Source organism: Anser brachyrhynchus (assembly GCF_964034855.1).
Source record: "Anser brachyrhynchus genome assembly, contig: SCAFFOLD_56, whole genome shotgun sequence".
NCBI classification, from domain to species: Eukaryota; Metazoa; Chordata; class Aves; order Anseriformes; family Anatidae; genus Anser; species Anser brachyrhynchus.
This window is the reverse complement of record NW_027663703.1, coordinates 339,235-356,935: the sequence shown is the minus strand read 5'-3', so window position 1 is coordinate 356,935 and position 17,701 is coordinate 339,235. Positions and strand designations below refer to the sequence as shown.

Here is a 17,701-nt window from a genome sequence, read left to right as displayed (position 1 = left end):
CTCGTACCATTCTGCTGCACTTGGCCATGCACATCCCCATCTCCTCCTGCCCCACGAAGAGCCCTGAGCAGTGTGTGAAGGGAAAGGATCTCCCTTCCCAGGGGCTGGGGGTCAAGGCCTGGCCCTTGTGCTTGGTGAAACACATCCAGTTTGGAAAAGTGACATCAGGGTCACCTTCACATTGTCTTTCTGTAGTTGTCCTCACTGCCTCCAATGCTCTGCTCTAACGAGCTCCAAGGGAGGCTGTGTCAGTGCTGGCCCTCAGGGGGACACTGCAGGAAACTTGCCTCTGACTTGGACTTGTTGAGAGATGTCTTCAATTGTCTCTCAGTGCCTGAGGTTCGTGGGATCATCACCAAAGCCCCCCGAGGGGGGATTCCAATGCCTTGGGCTGGGCGTGTGGTGCTGAGCTGGGCCGGGCTCGTGGGACAGAGAGAGCTCGTGGCAAGAGGGCCCTGGTGCAGAGAGACAGCTGTGGCCAGGAGCAGCTCCTGTGCACAGCGCAGCAGGGCTGGGGGCTCTGACCGCAGCTGGCACGGGGAGAGGAGAGAAGGAGAGAGGGCTTGGAGGCAGTTGGCAGTGGGAGGATGCTGAGAGCTGCCTGCAGGAGAAATCTGCACAGCCCTTGACAAGGTAAGTCTCTGGCAGCAGGGCCATGCGGCTACAGTTGCCAGAAGGGTCTTCTACAGCTGGCACATCTGATTCCTGATGCCATCTGTCGGGATAGTTGTCTCTCTGTTTCTCTAGCAAAGTGTAGAAGAAGCTGTAGAGAATGGCATTTACAAGAGGAAATTTCGAAGGGAAGACAGAGGCTTGGTTTATCTGAAGGGAAAGGCTTTTTTGGATTCTCTGCTTTCAGATTCCTGCAGTGGAGGGGAATCTGAGTGAATCTGAGCACACAGCTTGTGGGATGGGTCTGTGAGCATGGACAGGGAGGAGACGTGGGGACACAGAAGCGGCTCGCAGCAGGGACACGGGCAGGCAGCAGGGACATGAGCAGGCGGTGAGAGGGAGCTGCTGCCAGAAATGCTGTGCGAGGGAGGGCTCAGGCACCTCCCAGCCATCCCCTGCAGGGCAGGCACCTTCCCTGGGACACCCCCTGCTCTCCTCTGCCACCAGCACAGCCTCTGCCCTCAAGCCCCCGCTGTCCCCAGCAGGAGCTGCCTCCTCTGCAGGCAGAGCTGCAGCACAGGAGGGTGTGCTGAGTGTCCGTCTGTCCCTCCCTGGCCTTGCCTCCCCTGGCAGCAGCACGCTGCCATTCCTCCTGGCTTCTCCACCTGGCCGTGCTGCTGCTGCTCTTGTTCCCAGGCTGCCTGGGGATGGGGGTTTCACCTGCCCTTGGAGTGAACCCTCGGGGTGCTTGGGGGAAGGGCAGTACAGGGACAGGGTGAGGGGTCTGGAGATGGACACTTGGAGCCTGGATTCCTCTGCACTCAACAGTCTTCAAGTTCTTCTCAGGAGAACCTCCGTAGCGGAATTGTCCAGCAGTCAAAGAAATGCCAGCAGAGTGCAGCTGAAACCAATGCAGGAAAGGGATCTGCCAACTGTCTGCATGCAATTGGGCAAGTGCTTTGAGGGAGTTAATTGAGAAATGGGAATGGTTTTCTCAGATCACTGTGGTATGTTATTGCTGTATTGCAGTTCCTTTGGCAGGACCCCATGCCCAGAACCAGCAAATGCCCAACAGCAGCTCTGTGAGCGAGTTCCTCCTGCTGGCATTCGCAGACATGCGCGAGCTGCAGCTCCTGCACTTCGGGCTCTTCCTGGGCATCTGGCTGCCCTCCTGGGCAACGGCCTCATCCTCACCGCCGTAGCCTGCGACCACCGCCTCCACACCCCCATGTACTTCTTCCTTCTCAACCTCGCCCTCCTCGACCTGGGCTGCATCTCCACCACTCTCCCCAAAGCCATGGCCAATGCCCTCTGGGACACCAGGGCCATCTCCTATCAAGGATGTGCTGCTCAGGTCTTTTTCTTTCTCTTCTTCATATCAGCAGAATATTATACTCTTACTGTCATGTCCTATGACCGCTACGTTGCCATCTGCAAGCCCCTGCACTACGGGAGCCTCGTGGGCAGCAGAGCTTGTGCCCAGATGGCAGCAGCTGCCTGGGGCAGTGGCTTTCTCAATGCTGTCCTGCACACGGCCACTACCTTTTCCCTGCCCCTCTGCCAAGGCAATGCTGTGGACCAGTTCTTCTGTGAAATTTCCCAGATCCTCAAGCTCTCCTGCTCAGACACCTACCTCAGGGAATTTGGGGCACTTGTATTTAGTTTTTCTTTAGCATTTGGCTGTTTTGTTTTCATTGTGGTGTCCTATGTGCAGATCCTCAGAGCCGTGCTGAGGATGCCCTCTGAGCAGGGCCGGCACAAAGCCTTTTCCATGTGCCTCCCTCACCTGGCTGTGGTCTCCCTCTTTCTCTGCACTGCCATGTTAGCCTACCTGAAGCCCCCCTCCATCTCTTCCCCATCCCTGGACCTGCTGGTGGCAGTTTTATATGTGGTAGTACCTCCAGCAGTGAACCCCCTCATCTACAGCATGAGGAACCAGGACCTGAAAGCCACACTGAAGAAAATGATTCTAGTGGTAATATTTACTTAGCAATAAATTGGCTGTCTCCCTTTTCTAGTTTTATTCAAGTTAATCTCAGGCAATTCTTGACCTTTAGGTACGTATTCTTTAAAATTCTGTTTGCAGATAAATATTTGTTTTCATTTCTCTTTTCCAGATGACCAACCCTCTGTGTGACCTAGAGAATGTGTTTATTTCTAAATGACACCTGCCCTCTGTTGTGGCATCTTGGTACTAAAAGTGAAGTTCCTCAGTGCTCAGGGCTCTTCTTCCCAAAGCGGAGTGCAGAAGATGCTCAGGGAATGCCAGGCTCAAGGCCTCACTCTTGTGCTTGGGTGCCACCTGGACACAGGGGCATGAGGGCATGGGGTGGGGGGTGAGGGAATCAGGGCTGGACTGAGTCGTCACTGGTGGATTCCCAGTGCCCCTGGAGGCCCTGACCAGTCAAGAAGCGGCTTCCTGGGATTGAAATGTGACAGGGCTGGCGGCATCAGGGAGGTATCGGGAACCACCAGGATACCCTAAGGGTTCTCCTGGGATGCCGTGTGCCTTGTGTTGGGTGGGCAGCGAGTGGGTCTTCACAGTAAAGCTAAGCCAGAGGATGCCCGGGCTGATGGGAGCTCTGCAATGCCAGGACACACAGCGAGGCCACAGCACAAAGGTCTCAGAGGCCTTTAGAGTGAACAAGCGGAAAGGGCCAAAACTGGGTGACCGGGCAAGGGCAGGGGAGTGGGGAGAGGTGGGCAGGGTCTGGGCTGGGCTGGGCAGTGCCCGGCAGAGGGCACCAGCAGCGTCAGGGAGCGGTGGCAGCATGCAGGGGAGGGCTCCCAGCAGGGCTTGGTGCTGCAGAGCCAGGGCTGGGGAAGGGAGCCCAGAGCTGCAGGGGCAGGGGACACGAGGCCGCTCGGGGCCCTTGCTGGCCTGGGCAGAGCAGGAAGGGGGCCCAGGGCATTCGTTCCCCTCACCGCAGCCTACCACGACCTGCACGGCGCTCACGCAGCGTCCAGGGCCAGGCTCTGCGCCGTGGTGTGCAGGGAGAGGGCAATGCCTTTATGATAAAGAGGCTGAAACTGAAAAAGGTCCCTCCGCTGCCCCATGGTGTGACAGGGCCAGGGTTGGAAACATTACCTTTATTTGATGTAGTTTTTGTGTAATTTGCATTGGTGATGGCGCGAAAAGACGCTTCCTTCACCAGTGATGTACATCCTTCTTCATGTTAGGACACAACTCAATGTCCTTCACTCTGCTTTATCTCACAGATGAACTGGATTAGGTCTCCTTGATTATTCTGAGGCACAATGCAATGCTTTTTGCCTTCTGACACTCCAGTACAATATGTGTGACTTTCCCTTCCTCTGCACATTGACCTGACGGGTCATTTCACATTTTTCACTTTCAAAACCCTAGTTGGATGGGGACCATTTCCAAACGGGGGCTAGCTGATATGTTCTGGCTCAGCCATTTGAAGCGTGCTGTACTTGAGTATCACAGTACCACAGTATCACAGATTTCTAGGTTGGAAGAGACCTCAAGATCATCGAGTCCAACCTCCGACCTAACACTAAGTACTCCACTAAACCATATCGCTAAGCTCTACATCTAAACGTCTTTTAAAGACCTCCAGGGATGGTGACTCCACCACCTCCCTGGGCAGCCCGTTCCAATGCTTAATAACCCTTTTGGTAAAAAGTACTTCCTAACATCCAACCTAAAACTCCCCTGGCGCAACTTTCGCCCATTCCCCCTCATCCTGTCACCAGGCACGTAGGAGAACAGACCAACCCCCACCTCTTTACAGCCTCCTTTAAGGTAACTGTAGAGAGCGATAAGGTCGCCCCTGAGCCTCCTCTTCTCCAGGCTGAACAAGCCCAGCTCCCTCAGCCGCTCCTCGTAAGACTTGTTCTCCAGACCCCTCACCAACTTGGTCGCCCTTCTCTGGACTCGCTTGAGCATGTCCATGTCCTTCCTGTAGCGAGGGGCCCAAAACTGAACACAGTACTCAAGGTGCGGCCTCACCAGAGCCGAGTACAGGGGCACAATCACTTCCCTAGACCTGCTGGCCACACTGCTTCTTATACAGGCCAGGATGCTGTTGGCCTTCTTGGCCACCTGGGCACACTGCTGGCTCATATTCAGCCGACTATCAACCAATACTCCCAGGTCCCTCTCGGCCAGGCAGCTTTCCAGCCACTCATCTCCCAGCCTGTAGCTCTGCTTGGGGTTGTTGCGCCCCAGGTGCAGGACCCGGCACTTGGCCTTGCTGAACTTCATACAGTTGACCTCAGCCCATCGCTCCAGCCTATCCAGATCCTCCTGCAGAGCCTTCCTGCCCTCGAGCAGATCGACACACGCACTTAGCTTGGTGTCATCTGCAAACTTACTGAGGGTGCACTGGACGCCCTCATCCAGATCATCGATAAAGATATTAAAGAGGACCGGCCCCAGTAAAAGAGCTGAAAAGAAAAGCTGAAAAAAGCTGAAAGAGTCTTTCAGCTTGACTTTGCTAGAAGACCGAGGAAGATGACCCAGGAAAGTAAATGGATGTTCAAGTGTCTAGTAGAACTAAGGGAGAGTATCATGGGTTTCCAATGGCCATTTCAAATCTAAGTTAATCCCAGGAGTGCACTGTAGAAGGGGTTTGTCTTTGAAGAGGTTTCCTGTGCTGGACTGGGCTGCAGTTACGGGGACAAAGACCACTGCTGGCAGTGGAGGTGCCCTGGGAACTCCGTCTATCTCCACCTGAATCCCTCAAGGGGCTCTGGTCTCCTGCAGGTCCTTTCTGAAAGCTGACAGTCCATGGAAGTACCTCAAATACAAAGGGGTCCCTGGTGGTTTTCCCTGGTTGCTTATGGTCAGACAGCAAAACTCTGCCTCAATACCCATTAATTTTTTTAGTAATTAACTAATAGAGCTACTACTCATCACTTCAAATAATTTAATCCCTTCCATGAAATGTCACACAGTGTAGTTTCTGCCATGAAGACGTGAATTTTTAGGATGTATATTCATCGCAGGAGAAGAAATTCTGAAGTTCACCTGCACTTGCTTTGTCATCAATTAGTCTACCATGGTGTGCTCCCTCATCTTCCAGGTACATCCACATGTCTTGATTTAACAGTCCATGTTGAATGTCCGCTTTCCAGCTGCCTGTCTGGATCTACGCACTTCCTATAATTCTCCTGGTTTGCCCTCCCCTTACTCTTTGATCATTCAGACTGCTCTCACTGACCCAGTTGCTGCTTTGTGCTTTGAGATAGAAGCAGCTCAGCTTCCCCATCTCTCAGCAGTCTGTCTAATTGTTTCCTTACCAAGATCCTCATCATTTCTCATTGAATTCATATGATATGGATTAAAAATAACACTATCATTTTTAATTTCCTATCTATCACTATAAAATACTACTACAGTCGTTCTTTTGTGAAGATAAACTTCACAGGAGGCATACATGATGAGCTTGCTTTGTTTTTTGGATAATTGCAGCATGTTTTCACGTTCTTTGGCTGGAAATAGGAAAAACCCTTCTGCACCTGAGTGCAGCCAGGTCTCTAAGGAAAGCAGGTGGGAGCTGGTGCAAAGGAGCTCTAACATCCAGCTGCAGACTTCTGTGCCAAAGTCTGGTGGAAGGAAAAGTGACGCAAGCACCAATTAGACAACGGGAGAAATGTCAGGGCTGGGGTGGTTGTCCATGCAGTGTCAGATCTCAAGAGTCTGCTTTTCCTATCTATGCAATTCCCCAAAGGAGACACCCTGGATCAATATAAATCAGTGAACTGAAATGTTCCAAACCGAAATTAAACTAAAAGCATCCTTTAAGATGAGAAAAAAAAAATATTAGGTGTTCTTTGAAATCTTCAAACCTAAACTACACCATGAAAGCTCTCCAATTAGCTGTGCAAGTCTTGAAGTCTTGAACAATACTATGTAAGAAGTGTTAGGAGTTTCTTCATTTTAATGAGTTCCACGGTGTATTTTGGTGCTGAATTTATGAAGCTCAGGTACTGAGAGGAGAATGATGCAATCGATTGGGAAAGTAAAGTCAGAAGGAAAAGTTGAAGTGACTTGGAGTATTAATGGGCCCCACTGATGGTTGTTACTAACAAAGCCTCCCCAGGGACTTGTTAGGGCAGATAATTGGACGCCATGATTGCAGACAGGCAAAGCGCTGTGCTGAGAAATATTTTGATGAAGCAGAAGAGCCAAGACCTGATACCAGCTACTGGAGGGGAGATCCTGCACCCCCACGTCTGGCTCAGGGCTCTTCTTGGGGTCTGTATGATGTGGTGGGCAGTGTGATGCCACGAAAAGAACACTGGTATGACACCTCCCCGCCTCTGCACAGGGTTGCAAGGAAGCAAAGAGGCTGCACTGCAATGTATCTCATCTCCTCAGAAGCTCTAGCCAAGGGGACAAAAACCTCAGAGCTGTTGGGGCCTTCCATTCTTCCCAGCACCCACCTCTTTGTCCTCTCCAGACTTTCCTACGCTGTCCCACACTTTGCCCTATTTCCTTGAAGTCTGCAAACACCCATCTCTGTTCAACACCTTGCTCTCATCCAGGACTTTCCATCATCTCACCCATGTCTCGTCAACCCTCATCAGCTCTTCCTTGAAACACAAAGCTAGAGTCTGATAATAGATACTCTTTGGGTGACCTCTCACACCACAGTACTACCATTTGAGGGATATTTTTTTCCTCCTTGCGGCCAGTGCCACCCTTCCAAGGTATACTTTGTGCCAGATTTTTCTCTCCTGCTCTTTCCTACTACCAAAGAAAGCTCCATCAGGGTGGAAACCACTCCTGAAGCAGGCATCCCATCCCATCAGGCTCCTTGCGGCCTGTCAGCCAAGCACATAGAAGTCACCTCACCAGCATCTTCCAAGGCCTGGGCCTGCTGCTGGCCTTGCAGCTTCTTGGCTAGACACAGCCAAGCCTTGTGCCTCCTGCTGTCCAGTCCTGGCCTCAAGCAGAAGGGACAGGACAACCCCTGTGCGGGCCTTCTTTCTGTCTGGGTCCTCCTGGGGATGGAGGCAGAGGGGATCCCACAGGCAGCATGCCAAGCAGGGGCCTTCTGCTGGCCTAGCAGGGCCACTGGCAGATGTCAGCCCCAAAGTGCACATCCCAGGGAGAAGCCAAGGGTGACCTGCCACCTCCAGACACAAGGCACCTCACAGTCCCTTTGCATGACACGTTCCTGCTGCTGCCCTATCAGCTGCAGAGACAGAAGTGACCTCCCCGTCACTGCCCCAGTCCCATTCCTCCTGCTGGGGCAGGAGATCCTGAGGCAGAGCTGACCTAGGGGAGACGTAGCTGACCTACAGAGCCCCCTCGTTACGTGTTTTTCACTTTCTGGGTTAGAGATTAAGCAAAGTTTTAGTGGGTGTTTTTGGATTTCTGCTTGTGGAGTCAGGTCTCTGGTTAGGGTATGGGCATGCACTATGGTTAAGGGTTTTGTGTAGGTTTGTCAGGAAGTCTGGGTTTAAATAGAGCATTTCAATGTTAGTGTTAAGGGCAGTGATTAGGGTGAGCAAGAAAGGAAAGGTAAGGGAAAGGGGCTATGGGCTGAGTTTTCCTAGAAGTGATACTTTGACTTCTGCATTAGAGTAGTGGATTCCTATCAGGGTGGTGGACTAATGTTTATGTTGAGGGATTATTGTTACTCTTGAAAATAGTGTAAGGGACAGAGAAGACGGTTTGAAGTCAGTGTTACAGAAGCATCAACATTACATGAACCCTCTAACCTCTAGAAAGTAAGCTTCCAAGCTACTCTTCCCTTCCTCTTCCCTCCCCCAAATCTCACATCTCTCCTTGCCAGGATACTCCTGACCTCCCGATATCAGTCATCTAATGGGGATCAGCTTTCTGATGCCTTTCATGATCTCAGAGTACCTGTCTCACCTCTGTTGGTTACTCTATCCTGTAGTATTAGAGTACACTATACACTCTGTTGGCTATTCTAGTCTGTTACTAACAAAGCCTCCCCAGGGACTTGTTAGGGCAGCTAACTGGAGGCTGTGATTACAGACAGGCAAAGCACTGTGCTGAGAAAAGTCTCGGTTTGTTTTGGTGAAGCAGAAGGGCCAAGGCCTGACGCCAGCCACTGGAGGACAGATCCTGCAACCCCATGTCTCACTCAGGGCTCTTCCTGGGGTCTGGGTCTGTGGGGTAGGGGACGATGCCCATAATATCATGTGAAGGACAATGGTGTGACACCTCCCAGTGTCTGCACATGGTTGAAAGGAAAATACATGGTCCCAGTGCCATGAGTATAACACGTCTCCTCATAAGCCATGGCTGCAGAGACAAAGATGTCAGTGCTGCTGCAGCCTTCCATTCTTGTCAGAGCCCTCTGCCTTCTCCTCTGCAGGCTTTCCTGTGCTGTCCTACACCTCTCTGAAGGCTTCAGACAGCCACTTCTCTTCCCCACCTGGCTCTCACTCTGGTATTGCCAGGATTTCACTGATGCCTCTCCACTCTGCCAGTCCAACCCCAGTGACAGGCCCTGCAGCTACTCCAACACCTCTGACATGTCCTGCAGCCGCTCCAGCCCCTGGGACAGGCCCCAGGTCTAGTCTGGGGACTAGACCAGACCCCCCAGGTCTGGTCTTGCTAGGCCACAGCGCCAACCTGTGCCAGTATCCGTTGCCTCTATATGCAGGAGAAAACAATGGGTGTGAAAATCAGGCTCCTTAGAATGGAAAAGAACTACTACCCAGAAAAGAAAGGAGGAAGAAGAATGTTGATCTATGAAACCTTGACATAGACTTCCCCACGAGGGGGGTACTTCAAAGATCCAAAAGGTTACAGGTGGGGTTTTGGGACAGCTGCCTTGGAGACAGAGGATATTAAAGAGTTGTCTACCTTGCCCAGTCTCTGCGAGGAGCCTTCCATTTGTGGAGTCGTTGAAGGTCAAAGAAGAGCAGGTGCAGGTGGTTACCACAATGTTCTACCAGTTGGGGACAGGCTGGACATCAGTAAGTAATGAGCAATTGCACTGTGCACAGCTTGCTTTGTACATAACAATAATAAAAATAATAAATATCATCATCATCATCATCATCATCATCATCATCATCATAAAAGCTACTGTTATTATTATTTCTCTTCCCTTTCGGTCCATTAAACTGCCCTTATCTCAACACATAAGCATTTGGGGGGTTGGTGTGAGCTAACTGCTGTGTGGTGCTGAGCTACTTGCCAGGTTAAAGGACAACATGTTTGACAACCACACTCTAATAGCACAAATCGCACTTGTAAAATTCATCTCTCCTGTGTACAGAGAAGGGCAGTCGCTGATGATTTCAGTCTGCTTCAAGCACCACACCCCCTGAGATGGGTCTAAATTTAAACCAACCCTTGTGACAGGCCCTAGAGCCACTCCAAAAACTGCGATATGCACTGCAGCCACTCCAACTCCTCTGAAAGGCCCTGCAGCCAGGACAACTCCTGTGATGGGCCCTGCAGCCACTCCAGCCCCTGAAATGGGCCCCATGGCTGGGCCAGAGAACCAGCCTGTGCCACTATTGGTTGCCTCTTTATTAAAGAGAAAACAATGGGTGCGGAAGTCAGTTTTTCTTTAGAAAGTGAAGAAACTCCTACCCAGACAAGAAAGGAGGAAGAAGAAGATAAGGCAGGTTTCACCAAAGAAGGGCCACCATGGAAGCAGGAGGACAAAGAAGAAGAAATCACCTAAACATCAGAAACCACGTGATCCCTTTCCCAGGGTAAGCTATGAGATAAGGGAAAAGATTTCAGCCATCACCTTGGTGAGCACATTGTCACCTGGCTGTCCCCGTGCTGGGAGAACAGGGCCAATAGCCTGGAATTAAAGGGCAGGGAAGCCAAGCAGCTGGGATCCCCCTCTAGAGAAGGAGTGATTGACAAAGCCATTGGAAAAGGGCACAAGGAATTTAATCCTGTCAGGCGTCAAGGAAAGGTCTCCCTTCAAGAAAGATCTTGTATGTCAACCAGGAAAGTGGACCAACATGGAGAGGGGTATCCAGTACCTGAGGGAATTAGCCATGCTGAAGCTGATTGATAGTGACCTAGACAACAAACAGCTGTCCAAAGTTCCAGATGAAGTCGAGTGCCCATGACCCATGTGGCAGACGTTTGTACAGAGGGCACCATCACCATATGCCAGCTCATTGGCAGTAATGACCTGGAAAGACCAAGAGGAACCCACATGGATGAATCGGATGTAGTTGGATGTAGCCAACTACAGCATTACAATGAAAGTCTCTCTTCTTCCCTATGGGCCTGCATCTCGTGTTGAGAGAAATTTTCTTATGAGATGCTAGAACTACAAGAGGATACATGTTCCTCCCCACCTGCACGAACCAATAGCTCGGCTATCAGGTGTAAGCATCCCTCTGCTCAAGAAAGTTGATATAGTGCGTGCATACTATGTGCCACCCTGTGGTTTTAACTGTGTGACCACGGAAAGGCCATAAGAAAACAGGATGCAAAAATCTGCCCTACCTCCACCCTAGAGGCAGGGATACATGAAGTGCAAGGAAAAGCATTCGCAAAAAAGTGGTTCTTCTGAGAAAATTACTGCTCCAGTTTCTAGCAGACAGTCCTCCAAACAGAGTAATGAATACTATGAGCAGGACTAGAGGGGCCCAGCCTCCATCCAGGGGGAGGAAGGGGACAATCGGGTGTATTGGACTCTGAGGAGTATTGGCCTGGTACGTCAAACCCAAGAGTTAACTGTACTGGTGGCTGAAGTGAGCCTAACTGGGAAGGAGTGGCAAAAGCAACCCATTGGGACTGGCCTGGAGGCTCTGTGCAACCTTGGCACTGACTAAATCAAGAGAGTGTACTTCAAAGATCCAAACGTTTACTGGATGGACTTTGGGCATGACTCCCTTAGAGACGGAGACCATCAAACAGTTGTCTACCTTGCCCACTCTCTCAGAGGACCCTTCTGCTGTGCAGGTGCTGATGGCCAATGGGCAGCAGGTGCCAATCGTTACCACAACAGTGCACCTGAGGCAGTACTGCACTAACAGAGACTCCCTGATTCCCATGCATGAGCTGGTTCATTGACTGCAGAGCCAAGGGGTGATCAGCAACACTTGCTCACCCTTTAGTAGTCCCATATGGACAGTGCAAAATTCTAATGGTGAGTGGAAGAGAACGGTGGACTTCTGTGCCTGAATGAAGTCACACCACTGCTGAGTGCTGCTGTGCTGGGCATGCTAGAACTTCGTTCAGTACGAACTGCAGTCAAAGGCAGCCAAGCGCTCTGCCACAATTAATATTGCTAATGCATTTTTCTCTATCCCTTTGGCAGCAGTGTGAAGGCCGCACTTTGCTTTCAGTTGGAGGGGCGTCCTGTCCACCTGGAATGGACTGCGCCAGGGGTAGAAACACAGCCCTACCATTTGCCATGGGCTGATCCAGACTGCCCTGGAAGAGGGGGAAGCTCCTGAACACCTCCAGTACATTGATGTCGTCATCACATGGGGCAACCCAGCTCAAGAATATTTGAGAAAGGGCAGAAAATAGTCCTAATCCTTCTGAAAGCTTGTATTGCCCTAAACCAAAGTAAGGTCAAGGGACCTGCACAGGAGATCCAAATGCAGGATGGCCAGGTTCAATGGGACTGTTGGTCCGTGGTTGATGAGCAATTGCATTTTGCATCACATGCTTTACACACAATAAAAATAAAATTTATTATTATTTATTATTGTTGTTACTGTTATTCTTATGTCTTCATTTCCTGTGCCTTTAAACTGTCTATATTTCAAAAAATAAGATTTTGAGTGGTGGGAGTGAGCCAACAGCTCTGTGGTGCTTCAGTGCCTGACAAGTTAAAAGCTCAAGATGTTTGACAACCAAACTTTAATAGCACAAATCACACCTCGAAAACCAATCTCTCCCACATTCAGCAAGGAGCAGTCGGTGATGCCTTCAGTCTGCTTCAGACACCACAGCCCAGCAGAGACCCTGCTGCCTTCGGGAGACGTCAGCCCTGAGGCCTTGGGGACACCTTGACGGAGCCCAATGACACAGAGCAAGCGATGCCATGGTCGGGTGCTGTGCTGCTGAGCTGGGCCAGGCTCCTGGGTCCAAGGGGAGCTCGTGGCAAGAGGGCCCTGGTGCAGAGAGACAGCTGTGCCCAGGAGCAGCTCCTGTGCACAGCGCAGCAGGGCTGGGGGCTCTGACCACAGGTGGCACGGGGACAGGAGAGAAGGAGAGAGGGCTTGGAGGCAGTTGGCAGTGGGAGGATGCTGAGAGCTGCCTGCAGGAGAAATGTGCACAGCCCTTGACAAGGTCCGTCTCTGGCTGCAGGGCCATACAGGTGGGGTTGCCAGAGGGGTCATCTACAGCTGGCAAATCCGATGCCTGACAGCATATCTCTGGATAGTTGTCTCTCTCTTTCTCCAGCAAAGTGTAGAAGATGCTGTAGAGAATGGCATTTATGGTTGGATGTTTCAAGAGAAAGACCAAGGCAGGGGATACCTGAAATGAAAGCCGTTTTCTGTAAGCTTTGCTTTAAGAATCCTGCAGTGGAGGGGAGGCAGGTTTCAGGGTAATGGATTGTCAGGATTGTACAGGAGACTGAGACTCCTGGAGCATTGCAGTGAGGGACCAATATGTCATCAATGAACTTCATAAGGTCCCTTCCCACAACTCAGCCCACAGACTGCACCAACATCATCACTGTGGTCCTCTCAGGCTTTATCCTAGGTGATATTTAGGAGCTGCAAACCCTCCTATGCCAGTGCCCTGCCTTTGGGAGGTGTCTGCGGGCTTGAGGTGAGCACAGATCGTTTGCAATGAGCAGGAGCTGCCTCCTCTGCAGGCAGAGCTGCAGCACAGGAGGGTGTGCTGAGTGTCCGTCTGTCCCTCCCTGGCCTTGCCTCCCCTGGCAGCAGCACGCTGCCATTCCTCCTGGCTTCTCCACCTGGCCGTGCTGCTGCTGCTCTTGTTCCCAGGCTGCCTGGGGATGGGGGTTTCACCTGCCCATGGAGTGAGCCCTCGGGGTCCTTGGGGGAAGGGGAGTATGGGGACAGGGTGAGGGGTCTGGAGATGGGCACTTGGAGCCTGGATTCCTCTGCTCTCAGCAGTGTTCAAGCTCTTCTCAGGACAACCTCCTTAGTGCAATTGTCCTGCAGTCGAAGAGATGCCAGCACAGCTGAGACCAGCACTGATGAACAGACTGGCTGAACATGAACAACTAACATCCAAATCCTGTCCTCCTGTGCATTAACCTCCTCTCCTTCAGACCCTCTCCCAACCCTTAATGTTAGGTTCTTGTTCCCTTGGAGCAGGGCAGGAACAGTGAGGTTGCTGTGCAGTCCCATGGCATTCAGAGATGGATGTGAGGGGCCATGGATCTGATCAGCTTGTGGGCCACAAGGAGGAGATGGGTGGGAATGCTCTGCTGAGCTCAGCTCTGCCTCAGGATCTCCTGCCCCAGCAGGAGGAATGGGACTGGGGCACTGACTGGGAGGTCACTTCTGTCTCTGCAGCTGATAGGGCAGCAGCAGGAACGTGTCACGCAAAGGGACTGTGAGGTGCCTTGTGTCTGGAGGTGGCAGGTCACCCTTGGCTTCTCCCTGGGATCTGCACTTTGGGGCTGAGTGGCCCTGCTAGGCCAGCAGAAGGCCCCTGCTTGGCATGCTGCCTGTGGGATCCCCTCTGCCTCCATCCCCAGGAGGACCCAGACACAAAGAAGGCCCGCACAGGGGTTGTCCTGTCCCTTCTGCTTGAGGCCAGGACTGGGCAGCAGGAGGCACAAGGCTTGGCTGTGTCTAGCCAAGAAGCTGCAAGGCCAGCAGCAGGCCCAGGCCTTGGAAGATGCTGCTGAGGTGACTTCTATCTGCTTGGCTGACAGGCTGCAAGGAGCCTGATGGGTTGGGATGCCTCCTTTGGGAGTGGTTTCCACCCTGATGGAGCTTTCCTAGGGGTAGGAAAGGGCAGGAGAGGAAAAACTGTCGCAAAGTGTACCTTGGAAGGGTGGCACTGGCCATGAGGAGGAAGAAATGTCTCTCAAATGGTGGTGCTGTGGTGCCAGAGGTCACCGAAAGGGAGTTTATGATCAGACCCAGGCTTTGTGTTTCAAAGAACAGCTGGTGAGGGTTGATGAGACACTGGTGAAATGATGGAAATGCCGGGATGAGAGCAAGGTGGTGGACAGAGATGGGTGTCTGCAGACTTCAAGGAAATAGGGCAAAGTGTGGGACAGCAGAGGAAAGTCTGCAGAGGAGAAGGCAGAGGGTGCTGGCAAGAATGGAAGGCCCCAACAGCCCTGACGTTTTTGTCCCTTTGCTTAGAGCTTCTGAGGAGATGAGATAGAGTCATTGCAATGGGGCCTCACAGCTTCCTTGATACCCTGTGCAGGGGTGAGGAGGTGTCCTAATGAAGTTCTTCTCGTGGCATCACACTGCCCACCACATCATACAGACCCCAAGAAGAGCCCTGAGCCAGACGGGGGGGTGCAGGATCTCCCCTCCCAGTGGCTGGGGTCAGGCCTTGGCCCTTCTGCTTCACCAAATGCCCATAGACTTGTACTTGTTTAGGTTCATCAGATGGTCTCGAACCTGCTCTTCACTTACAGCGGGCGGGACTTTGACCCCCAGCCTCCATGTCTGGGTTCAAGGAAATGAAAGTCTTGGGAAGCCTGACTGGCAGGGAAGACTGAGGAGAAGATATTGCTGAGTCCCTCAGCCTTCTCCATGGCTGTCATTACCAGTTCACCCTTCTCATCCATCAGAGGGGGTACACTCTCCTTGGCCTTTCTTTTCTGAGCCATGTATCTGTAGAATCTCTTCCTGTTATTCTTTGCTTCACTTGATAAGCTCAGTTCCATCCGTGCCTTGGCTTTCACAGAATCACAGAATCGTCTAGGTTGGAAGACACCTCCAAGATCACCTAGGCCAACCTCTGACCTAACACTAACAAGTCCTCCACTAAACCATATCACTGAGCTCAACATCTAAACGTCTCTTAAAGACCTCCAGGGATGGTGACTCAACCACTTCCCTGGGCAGCCCATTCCAATGCCTAGCAACCCTTTCGGTAAAGAAGTTCCTCATAATATCCAACCTAAACCTCCCCTGGCGCAACTTTAGCCCATTCCCCCTCGTCCTGTCACCAGGCACGTGGGAGAATAGACCAACCCCCACCTCGCTACAGCCTCCTTTAAGGTACCTATAGAGAGCGATAAGGTTGCCCCTGAGTCTCTTCTCCAGGCTTAACAATCCCAGCTCCCTCTGCCACTCCGCGTAAGACTTGTTCTCCAGACCCCTCACCAGCTTTGTCGCCCTTCTCTGGACTCTCTCAAGCACCTCCATGTCCTTCTTGTAGCGAGGGGCCCAAAACTGAACACAGTACTCGAGGTGCGGCCTCACCAGAGCCGAGTACAGGGGGTCAATCACTTCCCTAGACCTGCTGGCCACACTGCTTCTTATACAAGCCAGGATGCTGTTGGCCTTCTTGGCCACCTGAGCACACTGCTGGCTCATGTTCAGCCGACCATCAACCAGTATTCCCAGGTCCTTCTCTGACAGGCAGCTTTCCAACCTGTAGCTCTGCTTGGGGTTGTTGCGCCCCAGGTGCAGGACCCGGCACTTGGCCTTGTTGAACTTCATACAGCTGGCCTCAGCCCATCGGTCCAGCCTATCCAGATCCTCCTGCAGAGCCTTCCTACCCTCGAGCAGCTCGACACACGCATCTAACTTGGTGTCATCTGCAAACTTCCTGAGGGTGCACTCATCCAGGTCACCGATAAAGATATTAAAGAGGACTGGCCCCAGTACGGAGCCCTGGGAGACTCCGCTAGTGACCGGCCTCCAGCTGGATTTGGCTCCATTCACCACAACTCTTTGGGCCCGGCCATCCAGCCAGTTTTTAATGCAATGAAGCGTACGCCAGTCCAAGCCACGAGCCGCCAGTATCTTGAGGAGAATGTTGTGGGAAACGGTGTCAAAAGCCTTACTGAAGTCAAGGTAGACCACATCCACAGCCTTTCCCTCATCCACTAAGCGCGCCACTTGGTCATAGAAGGAGATCAGGTTCGTCAAGTAGGACCTGCCTTTCATAAACCCATGCTGACTGGGCCTGATCGCCTGCTTGCCCTGCGAGTGTCGCGTGTTGACACTCAAGATAATCTGCTCCATGAGCTTCCCTGGCACTGAAGTCAAACTAACAGGCCCATAGTTCCCCCGGTCTACCCTGCAGCGCTTCTTGTAGATGGGCGTCACGTTTGCTAGCCGCCAGTCGACTGGAACCTCCCCTGATAGCCAGGACTGCTGATAAATGATGGAAAGCGGCTTGGCCAGCTCCTGCACGAGTTCTCTCAGTACCCTTGGGTGGATCCCATCCGGCCCCATCGACTTGCGTACATCCAAGTGCTGTAGCAGGTCGCCAACCATTTTCTCGTGGAAAGTGAGGGCCACATCCTGATCCTCATCCTCTTCCACCAGCTCAGGGTACTGGGTATCCAGAGATCAAATGGTTTTGCCAATAAAGAATGACACTTGCATTTACTCTTGTGCTCACCCTAATCCCTGCCCTTAACACTAGCATTAAAATCCTCTATTAAACCTAGACTTCTAGGCAGATGTAGAACAAAAAACTATTCCACAAAGCTTGCCCATAACCTAAACACAGACCTGACACCCTAAGCAGACCAACACATTTGCTAAATTTCTAATCCAGAAAAGTGAGCCCCAAAAAGTGAGTCCCAAAGAGACTAGAGAGGTCAGCTCTGCCTCAGGATCTCCTGCCCCAGCAGGAGGAATGGGACTGGGGCACTGACTGGGAGGTCACTTCTGTCTCTGCAGCTGATAGGGCAGCAGCAGGAACGTGTCACGCAAAGGGACTGTGAGGTGCCTTGTGTCTGGAGGTGGCAGGTCACCCTTGGCTTCTCCCTGGGATCTGCACTTTGGGGCTGAGTGGCCCTGCTAGGCCAGCAGAAGGCCCCTGCTTGGCATGCTGCCTGTGGGATCCCCTCTGCCTCCATCCCCAGGAGGACCCAGACAGAAAGAAGGCCCGCACAGGGGTTGTCCTGTCCCTTCTGCTTGAGTCCAGGACTGGACAGCAGGAGGCCCAAGGCTTGGCTGTGTCTAGCCAAGAAGGCCCCAACAGCCCTGACCTTTTTGTCCCTTTGCCTAGAGC

At 52.1% G+C, this 17,701-nt stretch overlaps 6 protein-coding genes across 9 annotated transcripts in view; 4 read left to right on the top strand and 2 right to left on the bottom strand.

The window, feature by feature from the left end:
* The window catches only part of LOC308186975 (olfactory receptor 14C36-like), a 131,879-nt gene extending 114,528 nt beyond the window's left edge, over positions 1-17,351 (top strand). Inside the window, exon 3 of one of the 2 annotated variants that reach the window (XM_080609134.1) lies at positions 17,283-17,351. The gene's annotated coding sequence lies outside the window, so the exon portion shown is untranslated. The remainder of the gene's footprint in view (positions 1-17,282) is intronic. The other variant, XM_080609133.1, reaches the window with a different exon arrangement.
* LOC308186971 (olfactory receptor 14C36-like) overlaps positions 1-17,701 on the top strand; it is a 232,119-nt gene that overhangs the window by 71,515 nt on the left and 142,903 nt on the right. The window lies entirely within an intron of this gene.
* LOC308186973 (olfactory receptor 14C36-like) overlaps positions 1-17,701 on the bottom strand; it is a 152,049-nt gene that overhangs the window by 100,468 nt on the left and 33,880 nt on the right. The window lies entirely within an intron of this gene.
* The window catches only part of LOC308186967 (olfactory receptor 14C36-like), an 86,134-nt gene that overhangs the window by 35,034 nt on the left and 33,399 nt on the right, over positions 1-17,701 (bottom strand). The window lies entirely within an intron of this gene.
* The window catches only part of LOC308186994 (olfactory receptor 14C36-like), a 43,076-nt gene continuing 27,033 nt past the window's right edge, over positions 1,659-17,701 (top strand). The window contains exon 1 of the mRNA XM_080609155.1: positions 1,659-2,587. Within this exon, the coding sequence (XP_080465281.1) occupies positions 1,841-2,587 (747 nt within the window). The 5' untranslated portion in view covers positions 1,659-1,840. The remainder of the gene's footprint in view (positions 2,588-17,701) is intronic.
* The window catches only part of LOC308186965 (olfactory receptor 14C36-like), a 149,685-nt gene continuing 140,448 nt past the window's right edge, over positions 8,465-17,701 (top strand). Inside the window, exon 1 of the mRNA XM_080609114.1 lies at positions 8,465-13,267. The gene's annotated coding sequence lies outside the window, so the exon portion shown is untranslated. The remainder of the gene's footprint in view (positions 13,268-17,701) is intronic.